Source organism: Typha angustifolia, chromosome 4 (assembly GCF_048772165.1).
Source record: "Typha angustifolia cultivar Huaian chromosome 4, ASM4877216v1, whole genome shotgun sequence".
NCBI lineage: Eukaryota > Viridiplantae > Streptophyta > Magnoliopsida > Poales > Typhaceae > Typha > Typha angustifolia.
In genome coordinates this window covers 8185227-8198868 of record NC_133242.1, presented here as the reverse complement: position 1 = coordinate 8198868, position 13642 = coordinate 8185227, and the positions used below count along the sequence as shown (strand labels likewise).

General features: G+C 37.3%; 1 protein-coding gene across 2 annotated transcripts in view; it reads right to left on the bottom strand.

Moving 5' to 3' along the window:
- Nucleotides 1-1237: 1237 nt before the first annotated feature.
- LOC140759417 (protein CHROMATIN REMODELING 4) overlaps nt 1238-13642 on the bottom strand; it is a 36019-nt gene continuing 23614 nt past the window's right edge. For both annotated transcript variants that reach the window (XM_073095974.1, XM_073095975.1), the window contains 4 exons: nt 12534-12648; nt 4340-4407; nt 3610-4270; nt 1238-3493 (listed from right to left, as the gene is read on the bottom strand). In XM_073095974.1, the coding sequence (XP_072952075.1) occupies nt 1457-3493; nt 3610-4270; nt 4340-4407; nt 12534-12648 (2881 nt within the window). In that variant the 3' untranslated portion in view covers nt 1238-1456. The remainder of the gene's footprint in view (nt 3494-3609; nt 4271-4339; nt 4408-12533; nt 12649-13642) is intronic.

Here is a 13642-nt window from a genome sequence, read left to right as displayed (position 1 = left end):
CGGTATAAACAACCTATTCTTCTGCTGTAGAATCATCATCCTCTGCCAACATTCCCATGCAGCTGTGGGTTGCCCCCCCCCCCCCCCCCCCCCCCCCCCGCATATGATTGCTTCCGGTTCTGAGGAGGGATTGAGGATGAATCTGGTTAGGTGTCATGCCAACACTCCTGTGTGGTCATTTCTGCCACAAAGAGAGCACTTCTTTAGTGATCCCATCTTGTTGCTAGGCCATGAGTAAGGTTGGGGGACCGAAGGCAGTTTTCCGTGCACCAGACACATAGCTTACTGAATCAGTTGCGACACAGATGGGAATGCATGCTAAGAAAGACAGGGTCGAGTCTGATACTCTGTAACTTTAAGTATGCACATACAGAACTAGAACTATGGTAATAAATCAACATGCTCATTATCAGAGAAAACAAACCTATAAGAATAGATGATTAACGTCACAAATTTTCTTTCATTTTTACTGCAAGCAACATTGATATATGCCGCACCATGTGCATCACCTACAGATCATAGAAAGGCCGGAAAGATTATATTCTAATATAATGTAGTTGGACAGAAAATCTATTTCAAGTTAAGATCAGCAAAGAACTAAATAAGAGTCATAAGACCAACAGCTCCCACTTGAGAGAAATTGTAACTGAAAGCAACACTCAGGTATCCAGCAGTGCGTATTATAATTCAGCCACCATGATTTATATAATCAACTCTATGCTAGCTTAAGCACCAGAACTACATATAGCTTCAATGGACTGAAGAGAAGCAGAGAAAGTAAAAAGCCAAATAGCATGGGAAAATGAAGATAACAAGTTCATGAATGGTAACAGACAGCGTTTTCCTTCTACTGATATAGAAAGAGAAGACAAAAGAAGAAAAGGGGGAAAAAATACCAAATTCTTCAATAGCCTTGGCAGCTAGTTTGTCTAGTTGGAGTCTACTGCTAACGTAAGATGAACCTGTGACATAATTAGAAGGTTAAATTAGAAACAAAGAATACAAATAAGACAGGAGGTAGAGAAGAGTAATACTTCAATCACTTGTAATCCTTCTTGACTCTTAGAAGAGTCACTCTTCGAATCGTCATATATTTTGGAAGAACTGCAGAAGGTGCTTAAAAAGGCATATTAAAATAAAAGGATATAAATAGTAAAACCAAGAAAAGGATGGCATAAATATAAACCAGTGATAATTTATTTTCTATGGTTAAAGGGAAAGGAGTAACTAATAGATATACACAATACAGATGGCCTTTCTCACTATATATTGGAATTATAGAAATAAAGAATATTGGAAAAGAGTACCAAATTGGAGACTGTATTTCTCAATAGAAGCTCTAAGGAGAGATACTCATGGCACTTGCTCCTAGATAACACTCTCTATGAACTATGCATACAAAAGTGGAAGATTAGAAGGGGAAAATGCTACACAAAAGGAAAAACTAGAAGGCCTGTCATTCATGTCTGCTATGATGGTCATCTGAGACTGTTTCTTCTGATGAAATTTCCTCAACACCAAGATGGTTAGCTGGATTTGCATCCGACTGTGTTTTACTCAAATCTCCACTCTCTACCTGATCAACCTGCTCTTTTAAATGTTTGCAACAGCCCAAAATTGAATCTAAACTTTCGTTTTGCTTTCCATTAATGCCATTCATATCTCTGATCTGGTTCCCCTCATCTTGTTGAGAGCCTTCATGATCATTTGATGCAGGCAATTCTGCCGTTTTGCAGCTAGGGCCAGGCATATCAGTTACTGGTGATGAGCAAGGTCTAGAAGATAGAGAAGCTACAATAGATTGTTGAACTTGTGGTGATGGTGATGGTGATGGCAATGACCCTGATTCTTTCCCTTGTGTGACAAATGAAGGTGATGATGGAGAATTTAAGTTCAAATTCAAAGATAGGAAGCTATCAGTAAGGTCCACTTTAGGGAGACCAGGTGGGCATCCCATCACGGGTAGTTCTGGAGGAATGGTGCTTTCAGTAACATGACCAGAGGATTTTGTAGAATATTGTAAATCAGGGTTCACTGTTTGGAGCTTATGCAACTTCTTCCTCTTCTTCAGATTTTTCCTTGGATCCTTTGGCCTGTAAATGGGAGGACCTGGGATTGAGAATGGAGGTATTGTTGGCTTCTCTTCTCCATAAAGCAAGCGAACAGATTGAACAATTGCTGAAATAGTTGGGGGCAGATCAGGTTCTGGTGGCATAGACGGTAGAACGCTAACAGCTTCTCGAAGCCAATGAGGTAGCCTGTTTGATTTTGAACTACCAATGCTATTGTCATGGCTGATAGGAGAATTTGTAGAAAGCTTTCTAACCTTGTCATTTACCACAACGCAGGACTCACCAGGCTGTATATTATTATGCGAATCATGAAACAGATTCAGTGGTTTCTCGGGAACACTTGGATTGGGGAGGTTCTGACCAACACCTAAATCAATCACATTCTGCTGCACAGCAATGTTACTCAAGTAACTTATGCCTGGTGTTCTAAATTTTGCTCCCATAAAAGAAACATGTGGAAATAATGGTTCCAAATTGATATCGTGTTTATCCAGTCTATCAAATGGTACGGTAGAAAATTCACCTGATTTATGTTGGTCATGTTGCCATGCTGTGAGAGATGAGCAATTCCCATCAACTATATTGGCATTATTGTTAACTGTATTGATGTTATCTGCTTGCTCAATGCATGGAAATCCAGATGTAAAATCACCAAAACCTAACTGGATATCTGTTAGATGGGACCGAAACTTAGGTGACTCTGTTCTCAGTCTGGAAAATTTACTTCCTAGTAAGGCACGAGTCATCATTCCATCAGAAATTCCAGGAAATGATGAAGACTTTGAAGATCTAGGGACAGTGGAAACTGGTTCATCCAAAATTTTGTGCTGCTCCTCAGTCCATCTCAAGGATAGATCTTCAATAGTTCTATGATTTGAGAACTTCAACTTTGGATCTCGAAGCATAGCATCCCAGTTACCCCTTCCATGCCTACGAACACCAATCCAGAGAGCATCAAGTTCATCTTCTGACCAAGCATCTGTCTTCAATCTCTTCTTCAAGAACTTACTTGTTGCAGACTGAGTTCTCATCATTATGTTTTCAAGAACCTTCCTGTGATTTTCGGGCAATGATGGATGCGATGCTGGCATTTGCCCCAACCCCAGCATTGGATGAAGATCAACCAATAGCTGTTTCTGCTTCAAATTGTTGCCTGTTTGCTGAGCAACATTTGACAGTCGTGTAACATCTGGGATACCTTGACAAGGATCACTCAAAATTTCCTTATCTAATCCTAATGACAAGCTTGGAAAGAGATCAGCTGGTGGCTTCATAATGTTTGATGGAACTTGAAACTTTGTCAATGAATTGTCATCCAGCACTAAGTTAGGAAGACCCAACTTCTCTTGAAATGAGGCAAAGGAAGAAATAGAACATTCAAGAGGGTCAGGAAGGCTCCTTCCAGATGATGTGGGAGGAAGCTGCATATAAAGCATCAGTCTGTTACATGCTAAATGACAGAGGTTTCTATTGCAAACTTGAGAAAATAGAAAGTAAAAGGAAGAAAATCTTTAGAAAACAAAAACAATAGACATACTGAATGAAAGGGAAAATAGCTATTTGGAATGCTATTCTTTAGCCGAAGATTCATATGCTCCCCTGATATATCAGGCAATAGAGATTTATGCGCTATTGTCTTTCCTTCAATGTTTGGATTGTTTGAATGTGCAGCACTTGGAGCTGAAGGAAACGGAATTTCAGGCATCTCACTGCTTGTTCTTTTTTGTTCATCTACACTCAACACAGATCGAGAATTTCTATACGAGTTCAGTTGACTAGCATTAGGAGCACATAATCCCAGAACAGGTAAAAGATTGGAAGCAATCATTGAATTTGGAACATCCATGCTCTGATACTGATGCTTCGTTATATTCATATCAGGAGAGTTATTTACGGGGGGTCTAACAGAAAGATCCAGATGAGTGCCATGATATCTCTTGTAACCATTTTTAGAGAACTTTCCCAGTCTTGGAGTAGACTCACTCCAGCATTTAGCTTCAAGTGTCTGAGTTAATTTGTTATCCTCCTGATTGATAGAAGAAGCCTGTACTCTTGCTTCTTCCAAAAGTTTCTTAGCATCTGGACATTCCTCTTCTTTAATGGGGGGTGATATTGAGTGCACCAAATATTCAGGCTTCTCAGTGCAAGAAGTGTGCCTTTGGGCAATCCGCTCCTTTTGTCTTGCACGGAGCTTAGCACTGTTTCAGAACAAGTTTAGCAAGTCAAATAACCAAAATGGGAGAAAATTCACAAAAGAGCATACTTACAATTTTTCCTTCAATGCTCGGCCAGCAGGAGTATATTCCCTCTCTGGTTCCTCATCCTCGTCACCACTCTGACATAATCAATAATAGCAATACAGAAAGTTCATTTAAAGCATTAAATGCAGCTTATAAAAGCGTTAGAAAGTAATTTAAAATGAAACATAAAAATAATAAAACCCATAAACTTATAGCAGCACAAGTTGATTACACAAAAGAACATACTGCAATTACTGGATGAGGTGAAGTTACACTCTAATAAGGGTCTGGACCTAACATGACAGTAGCTTATAGTCAATCAGCTCTGCTACGTCGCTATGGACTTATGTCTCTTCAAACAGTAACAAACAATCTGGCTTGACACATTTAAGACAACTGATCCTGCTAATCACCCATATTAATGCACAGCGGGGAAGCACGGATACTCCATTTTGGTTGGTATCGTAAATTTAAATAATTAATTTTTATTTTCGGATACGAGGTGGATACGGCTGGCTACGTTGGGGATACGTTTCAGATACGTTTTTGGTTTAATTGGATAATCGGGAGAGTTTAATTTTATAAACCCGTTAAGAAACCCTTTAAGAAAATTTAACTTACCCACCCATTCGCACCCCCCAATTCGTTCCACCCCCCAATTTGTTCTCCCCTTTCCGTGCCCTCGCTCTCCTCCCCCCCGCCCCCCCCCCCCCCTCCTCTCTCTCTCTCTCTCTCCAATGTCGTTCCCCTTCCTCTCTCGACGACGCTGCTCCCTCTCTCTCTCGACCACAACGGCGCCACCGCTCTCTGTTCTCCCCTTCTCTCTCGACGAACCAGCTAACAACGCCGCCACTCTCCGATCTCCCCTTCTCTCTCGACAAGCCAACCGCCACCGCTCTCCCTTCTCCCCCCTCTCTCTCGATGAACCAGCCAACAAAGGTATATTCTGTTCATTTCTTCTCTCAACGAACTAGCTCTTTTTTCCTTCAATTTCTTCTCTGAATTTTCCATTTGATTTCTTCCACTTTCCCCTTCTTAAATTCTGTTTTAAGTTACTTTCCTCAGTTTTTTTTCTTTTTTTTTTCCTTTTCTTTCCTCAGTTTTTTTTTCTCCCTTCTCTGAATTTCTTTTCTTCGAAATTGTGCAGATTTCTTCTCTGATTTTTTTTTTCCTTTTCTTCTTTGCCTGATTTACAGTTTAATTAATTCTGTATGATCATTTAAGTATTGCATGTCTGAATTTTCAAAGATTTATTGCTTTAAACCTTCTCTAGGCTTAAGTATTACAATTCTGAATTTTCAGATTTATTGCTTTATTAGATTCCTAGATTAGCCGGTTATATTTAATTTGAATGACATGAATTCATCTTCTTAAATATTAGTATGGCAGTTAGAACTAATACTAATAGTTAGATTAGTACAGTGTTGGGAAGCACGGATACTCCATTTTGGGTGGATGTATTAAAATATTGATTGCAATATTATGTATATGTTGTCATTAGAATATAAATTTCTTTTTGTACATACACATGTATAGGTTGTCATTAGAATATTTTATTTTTATATAATTTTTTAATTGCCGTATCCTAGACATATCGTATCCTGTTTTTTGAGAATTTGCCGTATTCCCGTATCCGTATTGTATCCGTATCCCGTATCTCCGTGCTTCATAGATGCACAGTGTAACAAGAAAAGAAATTTGTGAGTATACAACGATATATGGTCACAACCACACAAATCAAACTGATATTTAAAACATATTTAAAAGAAAACGATTATATATTTGCCACTTAGAAGTTTAAAATATCATAATATATCCTCCAATCGACAAAGTATTATATTTGCCACTTTTCAAGTAAATTTACTAGAGCTTTGTAGGAGTTGCTTGGACATAAATCAAAATAAGGATCATCGTGTGTGGCTCATGGACATGCCTGATTATAATGCATTTAATACCCCTTCAATATAAACTAAGATTAAAGCTAGTTGATGCAACATAAAAGTATATGAAAGCTAATATTACACTTAGCTTTCCTAAATAGTTCTATGATACAATCTACCCCTCAAATTGTCTCGTCCTGATCCACAACCGGTTTTGGACATAAGATAGGGCAAAACTTTCGAGAGATATTCCAAACGATCTAGCCATTGGATCAACGTAAAATTTGGATATATTGTAGTCCTAAAAGAGAGCTTTTCAACCGAATTCAATATCGCACGATTTGAATAGCTAGATCAAGAGATATCATCAAATCACTGGACAAAGGTCGGAGGGACAGACCTATGGGTTAGAGATCCAAACTGGTTTAGATCCATGGATGCAGGCACAAACTCCTAGGTGAGAGTTAGAGGTGGTAGGCCGACGATGATTGGGTGGCACCGGTAAGGTCGGTAGTGGAGGAATGATGGGCTTGGTGGTGGTATAGAGGGATTAGGGTAGATAAGTAGTAGAGTGAAGGAGGGAGCAGGTGGGCCGTCAACTAAGGCAGTTGGCGTCAGCCAGATGAAAGGGAAGGAACCTAGGTCGGCCAACATGGGAGGAAAGAAGCTTACTTAACATATGTTATGATCTGACCACGGGATTCGAGTCAACTAGGTTGACTTGGGTCAAGTCTAGTTAGTTGTATTTACTTATTGTATTTAATTTTGAATTAAATCGAATAATCCGCTGAGACTCTATTGAGATTATTGAATGCTGAGAGAAAAATTAAATTAGCCATTTCCTTTATCATTATTTACTTTTTAATCTTAGCCGTCTGTTTCTTTAGGAGTAGATCTAATTAGAAAATTCTACTTCATCCCTCAAACCCTAGCCACTATCACCATCCACAAGCCATCCGACCTTAAAGCCGACCTCCACCACTTTACGACAGTAGGCACAACATTGGTATTTCCATTTATGCCTACTTTGACCTTCTTTTGTTTCATTTTTATCTTTTCACTCCCCCCCCCCCCCCCCCCCCCCCCAACTACCCCACACACACACATCGATCCATCGAGTTTAATGTCCACATAAAGTGATCCAATCTAACTCGGTTCATATCAATTCACCACGGTTCCAATCACCTTTGTCCTCAAGATGTCCATGATGGTTTCCAAACCTACTGCATAGATATGCTATGGATACACCAATAAATAATGTATTTTTAATCTGTTGTGAACCACTATAAACATATGGTAAAAAATGATTATCCCAGAAATGATAAGATAAAGGGAAGATGAATGATGATGATGGAAGCGTAAAGATGAGGGGTAGAGAAGTGAGGGTATTTTAGTAATTTGGTTAATGTCAGTTAGTCAAAATAACGTTAGAGTATTAAATAAAAATTATAAAGAAAAATAAGGAATCAAGTTATAAAATCATCAAAGATGAAATGTGAATCACAAAATAGGTAAAATATAGGGTATGATTATAAAATTCTCTAAGATAAAATGAAAGAAAGTTACAGATTTAATATCTACATGTCTAAAACTTTAGAATAATATTGTAATAGAAACTAGGAAAATTTGCATATAACACCTAGTTTTTAAATGAAATTGTGATTTACACCCTATATTTTCACTATTTGCAAATCAAACCTATAATTCAGCAAATGTGCAGAAAAACACCCTGTCATTAAATCAGTTAGTTAAATTTAACTAAATCTGGGTTAACTATACTAAAACATTATGAACATACCCTCAACCAAGTCATAGTAAGGGTATTGTAGTCATTTTAAAAATAATATTTTAGTTATTTTAGAAATAAAATTTACGTACCTAACAGAATATTCTCACGGTTTAGCTTTAAATCTAACGTAAAATGTTTTCTGCACATATTTATTAAATCATAAAGTTCAATTTATAAATAGTACAATATTACGTTATAAAGTAGAATGTTATATACAATTTCCCTAGAAACTAATATGAAACCCAAAATGTCAGTGAAATATTAAAACCTAATTCAGCTATTAATCTACAATTAATTTAGATCTATAAATGGCTTTCAAGTAATATGTTTAATTCATTATCAAATAAACAAAATCTTTCAATATCACAAATATTAGATAATCGTATATATATAAAGTATATGTTTTATCATCTTTTAGAAAAGAAAAAAGAAAAAAAATGATTGGATTATCAAGAAATGCATCAACCATATCAAAAAATGAAAAAAAAAAATTTATTCGGATACTCCTTCAGCCGTATCTGATACGTATTGGGCCATATTAGTATCAAATACCGGTATGGAGGGGCAAACAAAGTATTTGTGCTTCATAGGTGACATGCACCACTATTACATCACAAGTCTATGTCTGTCGCATGCATAGTTATTCAGTTGGACTGAATTGTTGATCTTTATGTTTCTAGTACAATATTGCAAGTAGCATCAAAATATTATGTGGCCATATACAATTTAAAACACTTTCTACATACATATTGACATGTTCAAGCAAGCTTTTCATTATGATAATATGAAGGTAGGAGAGCAGGTCAATTTCTCCTTGTAATGAGCTTCTCAATGAATTACAAGAAGGCCAACATAGAGCCCCCAATGTCACCTTATATTACTAGAGATGCATTAACTCATTCATATATGTTAGTTAAATAGATTGTATCTGTAAGTGGATAGTAATCTCCTTGATATTCACCGAAGTACCTAGAAATTTCTGTCTGGACTTATATATTCAAAATGGTGATGATTCATAACATAAAGATGTCCAATGCTTTGGACAAATGTGACAGATAAATTGGAGCAAACCTGCTACATATTCCAAATAAAAGTCACAAAGAAAATAAATGTGCATAGTGTAAACACATCTGTAAAAATCGATAGGACATATTTAAAGATGGAGTACCAGCAAATTTCATGCTGTTATGCATCATTGTCAATCTTCTAATATGATAATGCTGCAGAGTACAAAAAACTATATTTGTGGAAAATAGAGATTGAATCCCTTGATTGGTGGTCATTTAAAAATAAGGGATTGTGTAAATATCTTTTCCCGTAATCTTAGGAAACTGATTACAGAAAATAGGGATTCCCAAATATAGGGCTTCCTTTTCTTGTTAGCTGCTATTTTCTCCTTCTCTGTAAATTATTACATGTAGCCCAATAGAAGCACTTGTAAAACAGAAGTAATACAATATTTCCCTCATATTTTCCACATGGTATCAGAGCTGTAAGGCATGTTTTTTTTTTTTCTCTGGGATTAATTCTGTTTTCTCCCGGCCTTCATAGCCGTATTTCTTAAGACTTGCCTTCATTGCAATCTTCTTTCTTTGCAATCTACTTAGCCTATTCTCGTCATCAAACTTCTTTTCTGTGAGCCTTCATAGCCAAGTGTTTCAAAATGTCAAAACTAATCTCTTCAACCCCTCCATCCCGACAACACAGAGGAACAGGCTCAGTGCTCCATAGGTGAATTGCATAATATTCAACCAGCTTACCGGCCTAATGGACGGAACTACTTGAAGTGCTCTCAGTTGGTTAGAACTTTTCTGAAAGGAAATGGGAAATTGAGCCATCTATTAGGGACAGGACCAAAGAAGGGAGGTGGGATTTGATGCATTGGATGAGGAGGATTCTATGGTGATGTCATGGCGGTGGAATTCCATGACACCCGAGATCAGTGATACATGCATGTTCTTGCCATCTGCGAAGGCCATTTGGGATGCCCTCGACCAGACATATTTAAAAGTTCGAGATGAAGTGCAGGTTTATGAGATCAAGACAAAGACAGCTTCCACAAAACAGGGGAACAAGTCTGTGACTGACTATGCTAATTTCTTGCAAAATCAGTGGCAAGAATTAGATTATTATAGGGTAATTGATTTGAAATGCAGCAAGTGCGCTGTAATTATAGAAAACTTCATTGAAAAAGATACGGTTTATGATTTCCTTGCTGGATTAAACTCTGAATTTGATCAATTTAGAGTTCAAATTCTCTGCAAAGAAGAGGTCCCATCACTTAATGAAGTGATTTCGCTGATTCCGGCAGAGGAGAGTCGAAGAGGAATTATGCTTGAGTCACAACCAAGTGATGGTTCAGCACTTGCAGCCTCAGGAGATAACAAGAGGAGTCTTACCATGGAACAATCATCACATGTTGATCCTGGAAAGAGAGATTTCTCAAAAGGGTCAAGCCAAGACAATCTTTGCCTTTGGTGTACCTACTGTAAGCAATGACACACGTACTGTAAATCAGATGTGAGTACTATCTTTCCCAATTTTCATGTGATAATTCAAAATCAGTTTGGTACTAAAATAAAAAGGTTTAGGTCTGACAATGCAAGAGACTATTTCAATCAAGTCCTGCCTCCTTTCTTCCAAAAGGAGGGAATTATCCATGAGTCATCCTGTGTTGATACTCCCCAACAAAATGGAGTTGCTGAAAGGAAAAATGGTTCATCTCCTAAACACTACTCGAGCACTATTGTTTCACCAAAATGTACCAAAACACTATTGGGGGGAAACAGTTCTTTTGTCTGCCTACATCATAAATAGACTTCCTTCACGGGTTTTGGGGTCCAAGAGTCCAATGGAAGTTCTTTCTACATTCTACACCGACATTAGCACTACAATCAACCTTACTCCGAGGATATTTTGGTGCACTTCATTTGTTCATATCCATAGGAACAACCGGGGAAAATTAGACCCTAGAGCTATCAATTGTCTTTGTACGATACTCATCCACACAAAAGGCTTACAAGTGTTTTCATCCACCGACCAAGAAACTCTATATCTCAGCTGATCTCACTTTTGTAGAAGGGAACCCTTATTTCACCAAACCTTATCTTCAGGGAGAGTTATCTATTATGGAAGATAAGGATTTTTTCCTACTCGATCTTCCGTCATTTTCATCTCCTGTGTCTCATTCACAATCTCTCACTCCTATGTCAAACTCTCAAATCCAATCTGTACCTGAGTCCAACCAAAGTGAACATTGTGTCTCCTATTCTGACTCCTATGTAGGGTAATAGAACTTTTGATCATATACAGTTCGAGAAAGGGAAGATGTACTCGAAAAGGCAAGGTCCAGCTCCTGATACAATGCAAGTCCAAGTCTCCAATCCATCTTCTAAGAATGAGGCAACGATATCTGATCTTCCATTTATAGAACACCAGCTCCCTGAACTTGAAACAAATGACAAAGATTTGCCTATAGCCATTAGGAAAGGAACCCGAGAATGTACTAAACAATATTTATATCCACACACCCATTTTGTGTCTTTCAAAAAATTCTCACCAACCCGTAGGAGCTTCCTTACGAGTCTGAATGAAATTTCTATTCCAAACAACTTATGCAGGATTTCTAGTAGATAGGAGGTCGACTTCGGTTTACTATACATTCCTTGGAATAAATCTAGTAACATGGCAAAGCAAAAAAACAAAATGTTGTAGCACGATCTAGTGCAGAAGAAGAATTTAGAGCAATGGCACAAGGTGTATGTGAGATGGAGTGGACCAATGAGGCTCTACAGTGACTATAAATCTACAATCAGTATTGCACACAATCCAGTGCAGCATGACGGGACTAAGCACATTAAAATAGACAGGCATTTCATCAAGGAAAAGTAGAAAGCAAATTAATTTGCACACCTTATATTCCCATGGGAGGTCAAAAGATGTCCTTACAAAAGGACTCAACAATGTTACATTCCAAGATTTAATTTCCAAGCTGGGAATGAAGGATATCAATTCACCAGCTTGAGGGGGAGTGTGAAAAATAGAGATTGAATCCCTTGATTGGTGGTCGTTTAAAAATAAGGGATTGTGTAAATATCTTTCCCTTAAGCTTAGGAAATTGGTTACAAAAAATTAGGGATTCCCAAATATAGGGTTTCCTTTTCTTGTTAGCTGCTATTTTCTCCTTCTCTGTAAATTATTACTTATAGCCCGATAGAGGCTGTTGTAAAACATAAGTAACACAATTTTTCCCTCATATTTTCCACAATATTGGCTAAGCAATGTAATGCAGCACGGTAGCGCATTTATTTTAGATACTAGGTGTCAATGGGTGCTGTCCTGTGGACTATATATTCTCCCAGAACCATTCAAACATTAGCTTCCCATCCTTGCTCAAAAGTTGCAAGGAGGTAAACATTTTTTTCTTGATAATAGAACTAAGATCAGAAATTAAATTTTCATTATAAGCAATCAATCAGAAAAAAATTGAGTAAATACCAAGCAAGGCTTGATACAATCAATGAAAATTTTCACTTTTAGATGAGGTCATTACCTCACTTAAAGCTTCACTGGGTATTGATGCAAATGCTTCTTTATAAGATATTGCTTTCCTCAAGCGCTTCCCACGACCAAGAGCTGCCTCCTCCTCAACTTGATACTTCTCCCACCTGAACCCAACATCAAAGATTCAACATTTGTTACCCCATGTCCCGCAAAATTTCTACCATTCACAAATTGTGATAACAGGTTATGCATCCCAAGCAGAAATGTAAATCCTTTAAAGCTTCGCAAATAAAAATATGTTTATGTTCTTGCATAATTTCATTAAAAGGCCAAATAAATAAAGTATATGCTTTTGATGAGGCAAATTGCATGACAATAGAACTATACTATCCTTTATATTGCTACAATTTAATACAACTAGCCACAAATTTTATAGGACCAAGGTTAGTAGAAAGAGGAAAATATGTTTTACCTCTTGTGGCTAAGCCAAAATTCAAAGTGCCTCTTTGAATATTTATTTGTCACTTGACTCATTTATAGTTCTAATCTGTGTGTAACAGTTAGTTTTTCTGTCAAAAAATAACAGAAAAGATAACTTTTCATTAAAACATTCAACTTTTGACCAAATTTGCCCTTTATATTCTCTTTCTAGAAGATTTGCAATTTTTAAATTTAACGTGAAAAGGATTGAAATCAGAAAGGCATGACTCAAGGACTTTCACCAAAAAATCATTTTTTTACCATTTATTGTAAAAAGAAAAGGTATTTTGGTCTTTTATATTAAAAAGAATGTCTATTAAGCAGCTGCACTCTGAATTTTGGCCTAACTATTGGGGTTTCTTTTCCTTAGTAGATTCATCTTCAATGGCAACCAAGCCAATAACATCAATAGTTTCTCAAACTCCCAGTTATGACTTAATAATGCCTATATATTGTTTCATCTAAGGATTATCATGCCGACCGGCACTTGCCGTGATAGTAGTGGCACGGGTCACGTGGTGTACCACCATGTCAATGGCACACCCGCATTCAGATCGGCACATGTTGTGCCGGTCTAGCACCGTCGCGTGCCGGTCATTAAACCGATGTGGAGCTCTTTTTGTAAATTTTTTCGATTTTCATTAATCATCATCAAATCAATTTTAGTTATTTTCTAAC